The sequence below is a fragment of the Rhinatrema bivittatum genome, chromosome 3 (assembly GCF_901001135.1).
Source record: "Rhinatrema bivittatum chromosome 3, aRhiBiv1.1, whole genome shotgun sequence".
In the NCBI taxonomy this organism is placed as follows: Eukaryota; Metazoa; Chordata; class Amphibia; order Gymnophiona; family Rhinatrematidae; genus Rhinatrema; species Rhinatrema bivittatum.
In genome coordinates this window covers 200116486-200133043 of record NC_042617.1, presented here as the reverse complement: position 1 = coordinate 200133043, position 16558 = coordinate 200116486, and the positions used below count along the sequence as shown (strand labels likewise).

At 43.8% G+C, this 16558-nt stretch overlaps 1 protein-coding gene across 1 annotated transcript in view; it reads right to left on the bottom strand.

Annotated features, from left to right (window-relative positions):
- The window catches only part of TBXT (T-box transcription factor T), an 81498-nt gene that overhangs the window by 58331 nt on the left and 6609 nt on the right, over positions 1–16558 (bottom strand). The window contains exon 4 of the mRNA XM_029596797.1: positions 15967–16028. Within this exon, the coding sequence (XP_029452657.1) occupies positions 15967–16028 (62 nt within the window). The remainder of the gene's footprint in view (positions 1–15966; positions 16029–16558) is intronic.

Genomic DNA, 16558 nt, shown 5'->3' with positions numbered 1-16558 from the left:
CAATATAGATTTGCATACAATGAAAGCATATCTCATGCATATTCATTTTGGATATCCTGAAAACCTAAGTGTGCCCTGAGGCCTCAGTTGAGAACCACTGCTCTAGGCCACTTCCATACCATCTTGAAAGAGTGTATAGGCACTGCAATTAACTATTGAGGTCCTAGAGGCCAAGAGGTGTCCTGGGCTCATACTTAATGTGCAAATTGAAAAAAGAAACAGCCTTAACCCTCATAATGAAAATCTGAAAGGGCATGTCTTTAAGGAAAGACTTAGGGTCTGATATTCAATACCACTTAACCAGATAACTATCTGGATATATTCAGTGGTGCAGTCACAACAAATATCCTGGACAAGGTAGCCAAATAAGTTAATTCAGCAAACTTGTTGCTGGATAAATCCTGAATATGGAACGCTTATTCCCTAGAAAGCAAGCAAAGTGAAGGCAAAAACTACTGAAAGCTTAATACAAAAAAGTCTTGCCAATTGTCAGTTAAGATTGGTCTTTATTGCTTTTGCATAAATAGCCTATAAGCATGCCTCCAAATCCAACATGTGCTATTCTGACCAAGGCATAATTCACCACACAAGACTACTTGAAAGCATGCAAGGCAAAACACCAAGATTTTCTAAGTCCTGGATTAGTCCATTATAGGTGTGCTCCTTGGTTGAACACTGGCACACAAGGAACTTATCGATGCAGGTTCAATGGAAACGGAGAACTCACGAATTTGATGTCCAACCTGTTTTGCACGATATGAAAGCTCAATAAATAGCCAAGTTGAGCTTTCATTGGAGCCTTGGACCTAATGTAATTGGGACCAGTGATGTCAAACTAATGCAAGTATGGTTGCTGTGAACTGCAGGACAATTCAACCAACTTGAATCTGAGGGAGCTGCCCTACTAGCACTTATCTGTTTAAAAATACTTGCAGACCAGTTCATAATTTGAACAGATGTTTCTCTTGCATTTCTGGATCGTTATCTCCTTTAGAACTTCAGTTACATAGGCAAGACTTCAAGTCCTGCTGTTGAGGCAGAGTGAGAGAATGCCTTTTTGAAAGAAAAAAAAAAGACTCCTTAATTAGGAGTGGAAATCAAGCAAAGCATTCTGCAAACATTTTCCTGTAAGAAGTTTAAAGTCTTAGCCTTAAGTTCTAGGGTACGAAGAATGAGCCTTGGCTTCTTGATCCTTTTCAGGGAAGATTCAACCATGGATTTGTCTTGAATTTGGAAGGCTACTAAACATTGTGTCTACCCTCTTCCCAACAGAAGTACAGTGAGCAGGGTTTCCCACATCCTATAGAAGCTAATGGATGTTAAAGTTTGTGGGTTTTGTAGACCCTTGGCCCAAGGTGAGAATTGTTACCACCTGTGGGGAGGAGCCCCACAGGTCCATACTGTCGGGAGGCGAGGTCCAGTACCTGAGCTAGGGTCCAGGTGCTCTGGGAGAGAATCTGTGGGGAGATCCCAAGGAGCAGGGTGAGAGACACAGCAATGAGGGACCCCACAGAAAGCAAGTCAGGCTGGAGAGCAGTACCCAGGCAGAGACCTCCAAGAGTGTGGCGCTAGGCAAGCCCAAGGAGCGGATAGCGCGAGGCAGGGAGCGCAGGTGGTGTACTGCAGAGGCAACCCCGAGGGGCGGAGCTGCGTAGCGAGGAAGGTACTGATGCGATGACGTAGGCTAACCCGTGGAGTGGGGAAGCCAGAGTCGGGTCTCCAGGTAATGACGTAGACAACCCCCGAGGAGCGGGGGAGTGCCGGCAATCGCCGGTGCTTGAATGTAGGCACTGCCCCAAGGAGCGGGGAAGCACAGAGTCTCTGGTATAGAACATAGGCGCTACCCCGAGGAGCGGGGAAGCACAGAGATAGATCTCCCAAGTGGTGAGAGCGTTCCCAGAGGCAAGCCCGAGGAGCGGGAAGCCGGCGGGTAGGACTCCTGGAAGGTGCAAGGCTAGCCCGAGGAGCAGGGGAAGCCAGGAGACCGGGTCTCCGGAGAGAGAGCACGCAGGCCCCCAATGAGCGGGTACCTGAGCCAGGGTCCAGAGTCCAAGAAGGGTCCGAGACAGTCACCATAGGTCTGAGAAGACAGGAACTAGAAGAGTAGCGATGGAACGCGTTGCCAAGTCGGCTAGAAGGGGGAGAAGGTGGTGCTCAAGAACCCTGAACAAATGATGTCATTCAGGGATGCCCCTGAGGTTCCCGCCGTAGCAACTTCAAAAGAGGGCCTGGTGGCATGCGCACTCGTGCCTAGAAGGCCCAGAGTTGGCATGGGTGGCGGCGGTGTCCCGGCCGCCACGAGGAACCATGAGATATGCGGTGGTAAAGGCTAGCCCCCGCCGCGAGCAGGCCCAGAGAGGGAAGCAGGGCAGTACAAGACGTGAGTAGATGTGGTCGCAGCCATCTGCGACAGACTGTCATAAAAATGGAACAGCACTGCTAGCAACTCCTTAGGTACACTAAAATATTTGAGGAAGCCAAAGTATCCTGGGGTTACCTACCTCTAGTGAATTGGCTTCCACTTAAAAAGCTGGAAATGTTAAATCCACAAGCTATGACTAAATCTACACCTGAGGAAAAGGGATCTGAAGGCAGGTCTGGCAACTGTTCCTTTTCTGTATCAGAATTCTATGGTTTATAAGACAGATCACAGGATTCCTCAGAGTCAGGGAAGACATTTTGAAAGAGCATGGGACCCTACAGTTATACCCATAAATGGTTAAAGAGAAGAATGTTTTCCCTTAGGGACGATTCATGCTGAGCAGCAGGAAAGGTTTCCCCAAACTGAAGCTTGACAGCAATGACCATGCTGGCAGCATGAAAGTTGAGTCACATGGTAAAATGTTGGTTCCAAGCCACTTGACTCCATAGCAAGTCTCAGGGACTGGCTCTCAGCACCAAAATCTTTGCTAATGTGCTTCATGCTCACATTTACACATCAATAGCACAAGTTTGCTTACCGTTTCCGTAGATAGCAAGATGAATTAGCCATGCTGTCATGAGAGCTGTCTTCAGGTCCCGGGAGGCAGAGCTTAAGAACATGCCATACTGGGTCAGACCAAGGGTCCATCAAGCCCAGCATCCTGTTTCCAACAGTGGCCAATCCAAGCCATAAGAACCTGGCAAGTGCCCAAAAACTAAGTCTATTCCATGTTACTGTTGCTAGTAATAGCGGTGGTTATTATCTAAGTCAACTTAATTAATAGCAGGTAATGGACTTCTCCTCCAAGAACTTATCCAATCCTTTCTTAAACATAGCTATACTAACTGCACTAACCACATCCCCTGGCAACATATTCCAGAGTTTAATTGTGCGTTGAGTGAAAAAGAACTTTCTCCGATTAGTTTTAAATGTGCCACATGCTAACTTCATGGAGTGCCCCCTAGTCTTTCTATTATCCGAAAGAGTAAAAAAAGATTCACATCTACCCGTTCTAGACCTCTCATGATTTTCAACAGCTCTATCATATCCCCCCTCAGCCGTCTCTTCTCCAAGCTGAAAAGTCCTTTCCTCATAGGGGAGCTGTTCCATTCCCTTTATCATTTTGGTAGTCCTTCTCCATCGCAATTATCTCTTTTTTGAGATGCGGCGACCAGAATTGTACACAATATTCAAGGTGCGGTCTCACCATGGAGTGATACAGAGGCATTATGACATTTTCCGTTTTATTCACCATTCCCTTTCTAATAATTCCCAACATTCTGTTTGCTTTCTTGACTGCCGCAGCACACTGAACCGATGATTTCAATGTGTTATCCACTATGACACCTAGATCTCTTTCTTGGGTAGTAGCACCTAACATGGAACCTAACATTGTGTAACTACAGCATGGGTTATTTTTCTCTATATGCATCACCTTGAACTTGTCCACAGTAAATTTCATCTGCCATTTAGATGCCCAATTTTCCAGCCTCACAAGGTCTTCCTGCAATTTATCACAATCTACTTGTGATTTAACTACTCTGAACAATTTTGTATCATCTGCAAATTTGATTACCTCACTAGTCGTATTTCTTTCCAGATAATTTATAAATATATTGAAAAGTAAGGGTCCCAGTACAGATCCCTGAGGCACTCCACTGCCCACTCCCTTCCACTGAGAAAATTGTCCATTTAATCCTACTCTGTTTCCTGTCTTTTAGCCAGTTTGTAATCCACAAAAGGACATCGCCACCTATCCCATGACGTTTTACTTTTCCTAGAAGCCTCTCATGGGGAACTTTGTCAAACGCCTTCTGAAAATCCAAATATACTACATCTACCGGTTCACCTTTATCCACATGTTTATTAACTCCTTCAAAAAAGTGAAGCAGATTTGTGAGGCAAGTCTTGCCTTGGGTAAAGCCATGCTGACTTTGTTTTTGCCCTCTGCGGCTGCGTGTGGGTTCCCGCGCAGGAAAGTAACAGATTCTCCTCAGTCTGTAATTAAGCTGTATTATGTTAGAATTGAAAGTCGACTAACCAGGAAGGAGGGTGGCTCAGCATGGCTAATTCATCCTGCTATCTACAGAAACACAGTTTACGGTAAGCAAACTTGCTTTTTCCCTTCGATAGCAGGGCTGAATTAGCCATGCTGTCATGGGAGTCCCAAGCTCTCGATCATGCTCTGTTAGTAGCTTGTTGGCTATGCATGATCTGAATATGGTGGTTGTCGACCTAGTTCTGTCGTTAACGATGAGAGGACTGCTCTGCCCAGTTTGGCGTCCTCACTTGACTGTTGGTCTAGACAGTAATGGGATGTGAAAGTATGTAATGAGGACCACGTAGCTGCCTTGCAAATGTCCACAGGTTGAACATGACGTAGATGTGCAATTGAGGTAGCCACAGCTCTTACTTGGTGAGCTTTTGGATGAGAAGTTAGCGTAAGTTTCGCTTTCTGTAGCAGAATTGAATACATTGGGTTATCCAGCTGGATATAGTCCTTTTAGTTACCGGAGGACCCGGGGAATTTGGATTGAAAGATAAAAACAATCGTGAAGCACGGGTATCCGATCATGTTCTCTCCTTATAATAGGCAAGAGCTCTCTTGCAGTCCAATGTGTGAAGTAAGCGTTCCCTAGCATTGTGATGCGGTTTGGGAAAGTATGTGGGCAGTTCTATTGACTGGTTCAAGTGGAACTGTGACACTACCTTTGGAGAAAGGCTGGATGTGTGCGGAGTACTGCTTTGTGGTGATAAAATTGCAGATACGGAGGGTAATGAACTAAGACTTATAAGCTCACTAACTCTGCGAGCTGATGTTACTGCCACCAGGAATACTACCTTCCATGTGAGGTATTTTATGTGAGAGGAGTCCATAGGTTCGAAGGGAGAATGCATGAGCTGCTCCAAAACTGTGTTGAAGTTCCATGGCACTGGCGGTTTAGCGACTGGAGGTCTAACATTCCAACCCCATCTATGCCTCACCCTGCCTACTCTTTTGCAGAATTTATAAGCATTAGTAATGATACTGTTATCAACATTCTATCAAAATCAAAACCCTCAAATAGCCCCTTCAACCCTTGCTCTGGATACCTACTCAGAGATATCAAAGATCACATTGTTCCATCAATCACCAAAATAGTTAATGCCTCCCTATCCCAAGGACCCTTCCCAAACTCCCTCAAAAAAACATCAGTTCTACCCATCCCAAAAAAGAAAAACCACGATTCCTCAGATCTGACAAATTACCGACCAATTGCTACACTTCCTTCCATAGCCAAAATAACAGAATCTGTTGTTCTGCATCAAATCTCTGACTACATTGAAAATAACAATCTCCTACATAATAACCAACATGGCTTTAGAAAATCTCATAGTACAGAATCCCTGCTCATCTCATCATTTGATTGTATTATCAGAGGATTTGACTCCAACACCAACTACATTTTAGTATTAATTGATATTTCCGCGGCATTTGACACTCTAAACCACAACATATTGCTATCCAACTTATCCCAGATAGGCATTTCAGGATCAGTGTTAAAATGGTTCTCCACATTCATTTCAAATTGACCGCAACGAATCACAATTGGAAAATCAAAATCAGATTGGTACACCACCAAAACAGGTGAACCGCAAGGTTCATCATTATCTGCTCTTTTATTTAACATCTACCTCTTACCACTGTGCCGCCTTCTAGATGGGCTTAAATTTTAAAATTTACGCAGACGATATCCAATTTACGATACCATTTTCCGATTCATGGTCCAACACCTTCTCCTTACTACACATCTACTTAAAGACAATAAAAACACAGGCTAAAACTAAATGCATCAAAAACAGAACTAATATACTTATCAACCATACCAGACTCAGATCATCAACCTCCACATACATTTGTTTTTGAAAATCAGAATATACCCATAACACTACACAAAAAACCTAGGCATGATTAGATTCCAAATTATCTATGACTAATAACATATCAGAAATAGTCAAAAAATCTTTTTTCAAATTATATATGCTCAAAAAAAATCAAACCTCTATTACTACCAGCTGACTTTTGTTCAATTACACAAGCCTTAATACTGACAAAACTTGATTATTGCAATTCCTTATACCTAGGCTTCCCTTTGTCAACAATACACCCACTGCAGCTTGTTCAGAATGCTACAGCAAGAACCATCTTCAACTTACCAACATCAGAACACATAACACCTATACTGCAACAACTACATTGGCTTCCAATCACACACCGTATTACCTATAAAATTTTATCCATTATCCACAATCTGCTCTACAACACAAACTCTGTTTGACTTTGTTCTGTATTATGTATATATAAACCATCCAGACAGCTCCGTTCTATGGACAAGTGTATCTTAGAAATTCCTTCAGTCAAATCAGTAAGCTTAGCTTTAACCCGAAAACGTGCATTTTCAGTGGCAGGTCCAATTCAGTGGAACGCTTTACCTGAACATATAAGATTGACAGCAAATCACAAAGACTTCAAGAAAAAACTGAAAACTTACCTGTTTAATAAAGCGTTCAACATCCAGTAATTTCAGCTAAACTAGATATACTTACCGCACCTGAAGAACTCAAAGTGTATCTAAATGTTGTTTGTCCTGATTTTATGAATGTAATATTGTAAACCACCTAGACAGGCAGATACCTGCCTTATTCATGCGGTATATAAGAATTTTAAATAAATAAATAATATGAGCAAGTCCTTTAAGGAAACGAGATAGTAAAGGGTGCATGGAAATCGATTGACCGCTAAGCGGTCTGTGGTATGCCGCTATGGAACTAAGATGCACCCTAATCGATGACGTCGCTAACCCCGATGCATAGAGGGTATAGAGATAATCCAAGAGCAATTCCGGTGAACAGTCTATAGGTGAAATATCCCAATTTGGCTTCAGAAAACATTTTAATACCGAATCCCTACTCCTCTCCCTAGCCGACTACCTCCTCAGAGGTCTGGGCCAAGGCCACAGCTACCTCCTTGCCCTCCTTGACATTTCGGCGGCTTTTGATACCATCAGCCACCACCGCCTCCTGACACGGCTAGAAAGCATCGGCATCTCAGGAATAGCTCTCGCCTGGTTCAAATCCTATCTTTCAAACAGAAAGTTCTCTGTCAAAATTGGAAACAACCTCTCTGCTTCACACCCTTTACAACAAGGAGTCCCGCAAGGCTCATCTCTTTCCTCAACCCTCTTCAATATTTATATCACCCCCCTCTGCCAGCTCCTCACTGACCTTAAACTCAAATTCTATCTCTATGCTGATGATGTTCAGATCATCATTCCCATTCATAGCTCTATATCTGACGCCCTGGAGCACTGGGAAAATTGCCTTGCAGCCATCAACTCCCTCCTCACCAACCTCCAGCTTGCCCTCAACGCAAACAAAACGGAACTCCTCCACATCTCCTCGCAACCGCCTGACCTCATACCTAATGACCCTAAACTTAACCTCCTCTCAGGTCAACCAGCTGTTAGGGACCTCGGAGTTCTCCTTGATCCCAACCTTAGCATGAAACCACAAATCAAATCTATCCTCAAAGCAGGCTTCTTCAAACTCAACGTTCTTAAGAAACTCCGACCCCTGCTGTACACCCAAGATCTCCGCACAGTGATCCAAGCCACCCTTACCTCCAAACTGGACTATTGTAATGCCCTCCTCCTAGGGCTCCCCTTATCTTCAATAAAACCCCTTCAACTTTTGCAAAACGCCACTGCAAGGCTCATTACCAACACACGCATACACGAACATATTACCCCTGTCCTCAAGGATCTACATTGGCTTCCCATCCTTTTCCGTATACACTACAAGACCCTGACCATAGTACACAAATCTATCCACACACACAACTCCAACTGGCTTGACCTCCCTTTCACTGCGCCCCTGTCCTCCCGAGCCACCAGATCTGCCAACAAAGGTAATCTACATGTACCGTCCTTGAAGGCAGCTCATCTCTCATCCACCCGTGACCGCTCCATATCCATTGCCGGCCCCGCCCTCTGGAACTCCCTACCCGTCCACTTGCGCCTTGAACCCTGCGCCATCAAATTCAAAAAGAAACTAAAAACATTCCTGTTCAACCAAGCCTACACAGAATAGACCCTCCCTTCCCTCTATTGCTCATACCCCCTAGGTGACCGCCCTTTTCCTTATATTAAGGAATCTAATCACAATGTACATTGTTGTCTTCTTGTTATGACCTCTTGTTGATTTCTTGTTGTTTAATCTATTTTCCCTACTGCTCTAGGTTAACCCCCTGCCCAGTTCGCCTCCCCTGTTGAAATGTACTTCTAAATCTTTTGTTAATATGTGAACCGGTATGATGTCCCCACTAATACCGGTATATAAAAGTTTCTAAATAAATAAATAAATAAATAAATATCCTTGGACGTGCACCAGGATGAGTAACTTTTCCATTTAAAACTAATTTTCTGGTTGATGGTTTTCTGGACTCTAATATTACATCCTGTGTTGCAACTGAGATTCCTTGTTCTGATAAAAGGAACCGTTCAATCTCCAAGCTGTTAAATGAAGGAACGAATGAAGAGGGTGGAGGAGCATTCCCTCTTGCTGTATGAGAAGATCTGGTCGGTCCGGCAAGGTAATCGGGTCCTCGATCGAGAGTTGCAAAAGGTAGCTGTACCATGGTTGTCTGGGCCAAGCTGGAGCTACAAGTATGAGTTGAGCTGAGTCCGCAATACATTGCTGTATTGTCCTTGTGATGAGAGGAATGGGAGGAAAAGCATACATCAAGTCCTCTGTCCAATTTATCAAAAAAGCGTCTTGTGCTATTTTTTTTTGGCTGGGCCATATTGAGCAGAAGCATGGAACTTGCATGTCTGCTTCCGTGGCAAATAGATCCATGGTTCGGACCTCCCATATATTGAATATGCTCTGAGCTACTTCCTGATTGAGCGACCACTCGTGGGGGTGGAATATTCAGCTCAGTCTGTCTGCCCTGGTGTTCATCACTCCGGGAAGGTAAGTTGCCTGTAGTTGAATCGAATGTTGATGTGCGGGTTGGAATATCTGAAGAGTTTCCTTGCAGAGGGACCATGAACCAGACCCTCCTTGTTTGTTTATGTAATACATGGCTACTTGATTGTCCGTGTAGATCAGTCGCCGACCCCTTAGGTGATTTTGAAACGTTTTCAGAGCAAGTTGGATTGCTCTGAGCTCTAGTAAGTTTATTTGTAAGTTCTGTTCTTGTGGAGACCACAGTCCTTGCATTTCCAAGAGGTCCAGATGCACTCCTCAACCTTTGCGAGAGGCATCTGTGGTGAGGACTGCATTGTGTGGGGGAAGACTAAACATTCCCTTGGAGAGAATGGAATTGTTAAGCCACCAATTGACATCCTTCGTCATCTCGGAGGTGAGGAAGAGACATGTTAATGGTTGCAAATGTTGCTTCCATTGCCGTTTTAGTCCCCATTGCAGTCGATGCATGTGTAATCTGGTATTGGGAACAGTAAATATGGTCGCCACCATATGACCCAAAATTCTGAGTATTTGTCGTGCCATCGGCCTGTGCATAGTTTTCAGGTCGTGAAGAAGCTTTTGCATCTCTTGCTTTCTGTCTTCCGGAAGGAATGCTCTGCAACGAATAGTGTCCAACCGCACTTCTATGAATTGTAGAATCTGTGTCGAAGTCAACATTGACTTCTGAAAATGTATTACTAGGTCCAACTTGTCCAAGCAGTCGATTACCTGATGAAACAGGAGTCGAGGCTACTATAAGCCAGTCGTCCAGGTATGGAGAGATTTGCATGCCCTTCTTTCTGAGATATGCCACCACCACCATGCATTTGGTGAAAACTCTCGGGGCTGCCGATAGGCTGAAAGGAAGAACCTTGTATTGATATTCCTGCTTCTTTTACTGGAAGCACAGGTATCTCCACGAAGATGGATGGATAGGAATGTGTGTGTAGGCATCCTTCAAATCTATTGAGCACATCCAGTCATTTCATTGAAGGAGTGGCAGGATTGATTTGAGGGATACCATCTTGAACTTTTCTTTGCTGAGATATTTGTTGAGCTCGCGAAGATCTAAGATCGAGTGATTGCCATCGAATTTCTTTGGAATGAGAAAATATGGAGTGTAAGTGTAAAAAGAGCCCCTGTTGTGGGCTCTTTTTGAAATATGACGGATCGCTCCCTGTTTGAGCGAGACGATCTCTTGTTAGAATTGGGGGATGAGACATTTTTATTGTCTGCTCCGAAGGGTGAGGCAGTAAGGGAGTAGTTATGAACTGCAATTGGTAACCTCTTTGTACAATGTCCAGGACCCAGCAATCTGATGTTATCTCTGTCCATGCCTGAAAACGAGCTGTGATTCTTCCTGGGGGTGCTTGATGGGGAGGTAGCAGCACAAAACTTAAAAAGATTGTGAAGATTTTGCTTTTGACTGTTGAGATTGCGGGCGTTGAGCTCTTTGTTTTCCCCATCTGTTCAACTGTTGCTGTTGAGGGCGCTGGTACGGTTGGTAATTAGTGGCCCTATATGATTGATAAGATCTGTATGGTCGGCGTGGGTATTGGAGCCGACGTGAGGGTTTGAAATTGTGCCTTGAGGCTAGTATTGAGATGGACCGGTAAGAGACTTAACAGCAACCGCCTGATCTTTTAAATTTTGTTACAGTTTCTTGAAAATGTTTGCCGAAAAGGCTGTCATCCATGCATGGGAGATTAGCTAGTTTCTCATGAAGATCTTCCCGTATGGAGCTGGCTCTGGCTGCGATCGCCGTAGCTGAGGCCCGCGATGTTGTCTCGAATCCTTCGTAAATGGAACGAAGTAAATGCCTGGTATACTCCTCCATGTCCTGAAGAGGGCATGGTACAGAGTCTGCTGCGGACACCAGCATACCCTTGGTTGCTTGGATGCAATCATAAAGGTATTACACCAAATAGATTTGGTGGTGCTGTACTCTACCAGTGAGCATGGCGTTCTGATATACCTTTTTTGCAAAGTCATCTAAGCACTTATTTTCGTGACCAGGTGGGGCAGATGCATGTAATTTGGACTTCTTAGCCCGTTGCATCGCTGACTCTACCACGATAGATGTGTGTGGTAGTTGTGGTGTCAAACAAGATATTTTCTGTATTTTGTGTTTGAGATCTATTTTTCTGGCCACCGCTGGTATGGAAAAGGGGTTTCCCCAGACTTCTCCCACACTTTGTCAAGTACTGCCTGTGGAGGAAGGGAGATTGATTCGTTTGGAGTGTCAAATTTAGGAGACCCAAAGTCCCCGCTCTGGGATCAGGGATTTTTTTGGGTCTCTAAATGTAGAATTGCTCCCATCTTGTCCAAAAACATGGGGTAAGATAGGTGGCGAGTACAGCTCCTGAGGTTGATCCAGCAGTCAGATGGAAAACCCGTAGAGGAAGACAGTGAGGAAGATTGTGAGTCTGTGTCCCGTGGTGAATCGGGTATGTCGACAGGTATAGGAGAGTGACGTGAAACAGGAGACCTTGAGGGGGTCAGAGATGATTCTTTTGTAGGCTGTGGGGATTCTGGAGAAGTGGCTAGTGACTCAGATGGCATTGAGAAAGCTGTCTGTAGGGTATCAAAAAATCCTGATAGCCCTTGAGACAGTTGAAAAAAGGCTTCCCTTGTCGGTGGTGGCATGGCCGGGCGACTAGGAGGGAGTATTGGTTCCTGCGAGGGTATTATGTCTGCCTGCTGGTGAGATGGACTCTTGTCTCTTTTTGCTACCGTATCTCGTTTCTCTAGAGAGATTGGTTGCTGGCGGTGTGCTGAATGTGAATGAGATCTTATGTACTGTCAGATTGACTCCGAGAAGATGTAGGCAAGGTTGGCAAATGTATCACTTCCGCCTCCGAAGACGAGCTGGATGTATCAGTTCGTCTTGCTCCCGATGAAATAAGCCTCTGTGCATAAAAGGGACGAGCCTGTATATTAACTATAGGCTCCATTGAATCTTTGTGTTTATGGGAAACGTGAGCCTGTCTTCGTTTAGAACTTGGTTCTGATGATAACAATGGACTCTGTAGAGTAGTAAGGCCCCCTTGCGTTGGTGAAGATACCCTAAGCGTTGTATGTTTCCTTTTATGAGTCGAGTGTTTTGGCTGCGGCATCGAAAGAGTCTACCTAGGTGTCCGGTGTACATCCTCCGCCATACCTTGCGTCTGTTTCAACATCGAATGAGTCTGTCGACGCAAGATGCGTCAACGTGGCAGCTGCATGCATCGATCTCAGCTCCCACGTCGATCCCAACTCTTTCTGTGTCGAATGCATAGTTATAGACGCTTCGTGCAGCAGCTTCAAGACACTATGCTTCATCTTCGATTTGTGCATCGGAGTCAAGGATCTTGGCTTCGGCGCCGAGTGCATCTGCTCTTCTTGTGTTAGTATCGATACTCCCGACGCTGCTTTGGCAGCATTTGAATTTGAAGGTTACGGCGCAAGTATGGGGGGTTAATTTGTCTCTGCTCTGTGCCGAGGGGCTTGGATGTACGTCTCTGCCCTGTCCTGAGATTTTAGAGCAGGTTTCCTCTACCTCCCTCATGGACCTCACCTTTTCTCCAGGCCTGGAGATTCTGGGTTCCACCGAGGCCGCTCTCTTTGTCGATGGGGCCTGTTTTTTTGCTGTCCCGGCAAGGAATGTGTTTGATGGGGGGGGGGGGGGGGGGCGTAAGAGCCCTCTTTTCACGACTTTAGATCTTGAATCTTCTGGGCCCCTTGCCACTGGGCCCTCGGTGGCATCCTTCCGCAGTGTGGGCAGTTGCTTTGCTTATGCTCCGGACCTAGGCACCTGTAGCATAAATCAAGTCCATCTGTAATGGACATGATTTTGCCACATATATAGGGTTTGAACCCTGGTTGCCTGCTCTGTTTTTCAGACATCATCTTCTTTAGAGAAAAATCTTCTGAGGAGAAAAGAAGTTCCCTGTGCGATCCCGCACGTGGAAAAAACAGACGAGGAGAATCTATTACTTTCCTGCGCGGGAACCCACGCGCAGCCGAAAAGGGCAAAAACTCTAACCTCTGCTTGGGGAAGCTCCGCCTCCTGGGACCTGAAGACAGCTCTCATGACAGCATGGCTAATTCAGCCCTGCTATCGACGGGAAAAGATCCGTCTAGCCTCTGCTCAAAAGTTGGAGAGGCCAAAAATGGAGGAGTCACTGCAAATGAGGATATAAGAACATAAGATATGCCATACTCAGTCAGACCAAGAGTCCATCAAATCCAGTATTCTGTTTCCGACAGTGGCCAGTCCAAGTTTCAAGTACCTGGGAAGTACCCAAGCATTAAACAGATCCCATGGCACTAATCCTGGCAACAAGCAGTGGCTATTCTCTATTAATAGCAGTTTATGGACTTCTCCAGGAACTTATCCAAACCTTTTTTAAACCCAGCTTCCTTAACCACATCCTCTGGCAATGAATTGTAGAGTGTATTTGTGCTTTGAGTGAAAAAATTGTTTTAAATGTGCTACTTGCAAACTTCATGGATTACCCCTAGTCCTTGTATTACCCGAAAGAATAAATAACCATTTCACATTTGCCCATTTAAATCTTCATTTTTTAGACCTCTATCATATCCCCCCTCAGCCATCTTCTCCAAGATGAACAGCCCTAACCTCTTTATCCTTTCCTCATCGGGGAGCTTTCCATGCCCTTTATCATTGTGGTCATCCTTCCCCGTTCTCTCAGGTGCAACTATGTGTTTGAGATTTGTACATAGGATTCAAGGTGTACATAGGATTCAAGGTGCAGTCTAACCATTGAGCAATACAGAGGCATTATGACATCCTCCTGTGTAATCAAGGGGGGATATATAGATAAATTGTGGCTATGTCACTGGTTGAGAAGTTGAGCTTATTTCTGGATAAAAAAAATATTATGAATGGACAAGACTAAAGTAGCCATCGCCCTGCAGGGACAAGCAGCAAAAGAAACCATGCTGATACTTGAGTGCCTTTCCAAAATGGCCATGTTTTTGTGCCCAAACTCAATTCCTAGGATTCTGTCATTAAGTAGAAAGGACATGTTTTCTGCTTAAGCCTTTCCTTAAATTTTGGCTCAGAGTAAGCTAAACAATTCAACAAGTTGGTCAGAGCAGCTCATGGATACTTCAATCCAGATGCCTTTGGTGCTGATGACAGAGCATCAGGATTTTACACCGAAGACGGATCAACCGTAATCTTCAGGAGTTAATTGTTCTTGGTGATATCTTTGTAAGTGTTGCAGTTAGGGACATCATAGTATAAGCCCAGCATATACCACCCTTAAAATCAATCTCAAAAATCTTCTAAGGCATCACTTGAAGTCATTGGCCTGCTGTGCCACTGAAGGATACAGTCATGGAAAAAAATTGAAAAAAATGAAGCTCAGAGATTATCAGAGAAGGCCTTACTGGAAAAGGACAACATTCAGAACCACAGAACTTTCAAAAATTAAAAAAAAAAAATGCCTGCAGCACCAAAACTTTTTAACTACAGAGAATAAGGAGCAAGCAGGGGACACCCCCCCCCCCCCCCAACAGTGGCAAGTAAATCACAAAAAAGTACTTGTGAAAGAAAAATGTGCCCAATCAAGTCCATGGACAAAATAAAGACTGAAGAGGCTCCATGCAGTGCCAACAGGAAGATGTCCTGTGCATATCAGAAAGCCTTTCACGCTTTCCCTATAGCTTTAAAAGACATGCCATGTATGTCAGCACTATCAGATGCCATCCACTCGGGAGGCTGACTAATAACCTGCTTGTCTATGGAGGGATGTTTTGTATTTTTTGTTTAACTACTAAAGCACTCATCACTTTGGACAGATCATATGCCAATAATTACCAAATCTGAAAAAAAAAAAAAGAAAAGTATTGACAAGTCTGAAACCAGAGACAGCTGTAGAAAAAAAAGTGTTCAGCATGGAGTAGTAGTGGTTGAAAAGACAAGCAAGCTGTGGAGTTTAAGAAGCTGAAGGAATAAGACCAGTCAGAAGGACATTACAAAGGTCCAGTCTACACAAATTTGTAGTATAGTGTGGCTAGAATCGAGACATTGTACAAGTTTAATAGTCTGTAATTGGAAGTTGAGAACAGGGTGGAGCTCTGAAAAAGGTGCTAGGGAATAGTCAATAAGAATGTCAAAGCCTTTTCTGGAAAGTGGAAAGATTGAGGGTATTAAAGTAATGAATCTAGAAAGAAGGGCATACATGGTTAGAGGTTAAACTAGATGACCAGGAGTTAGCATCTAACGAGTTTATCCATGTGGCCACTGCAGGCATGTTTAGAGCATCAAGGAAAACAAAGGTAGACATGCATATCAAAAACAGTGATAGTACTGGAAAGCGAAGTGAATTCAATAGTATACATAGAGAACAAAAGATAACAGAACAGAGCCTTGGGAGAAGAGGGTCCCATACTTGGGTACGGTCAGAGGGAAAATCAGGGGTAAGACCACCACTTTAACACCCCATGGCACCATTAAGATGTCAGCCTGCAGAGATTCTAGTGTAGTTCCTGCAAGACTTAATTGTTCTATACAGCCTTTGTCTTACCTCTCTTTTGCATCAAGGAAAGCCTTTGCAAATGGGTTGTATTTAATTTTAAGAGCTGTGATCTACAAAAAAGCAAACTTAATTCACTAGAAGTTATTTACAGGCACCTACACCATGCGTCCACATTAATCAAACACTGTTTTGCACTGGAATCAACATTTAAAAAGTTCTCCTATAATTTTAATACACTAATTTACAAAGAAAGAAACCCATAAAATAATGGTTACTTCATGTCAGTACACAAATTCCAAGAGCTAAAGATTTCTGCCTTGGTATGGAGTGTAGAATGCTTTTAATAGTTTCAGATAAGGGGTTCTGGAAATTTTTTTACTGTATGAAACTTGTTTAAATGCAATTTTCAGCCTTTGAAAGGGCAAACTGATCTAAAATTTGTTTTTGTATTACTCAGGAAATATTGTTATTCTGTTGAGTTGATATCAAACAAATAAATTTCCATAATTTTAGTTTTATATAAAAAATTACTCATGGCATGTATACTTATAAGGCCACTATAATTTCAATTCTTCAACCAATCTTAAAAGATTAACCAAAAAAAGCAAGACACCATCTCTACAATTAGGTACTAACTGTG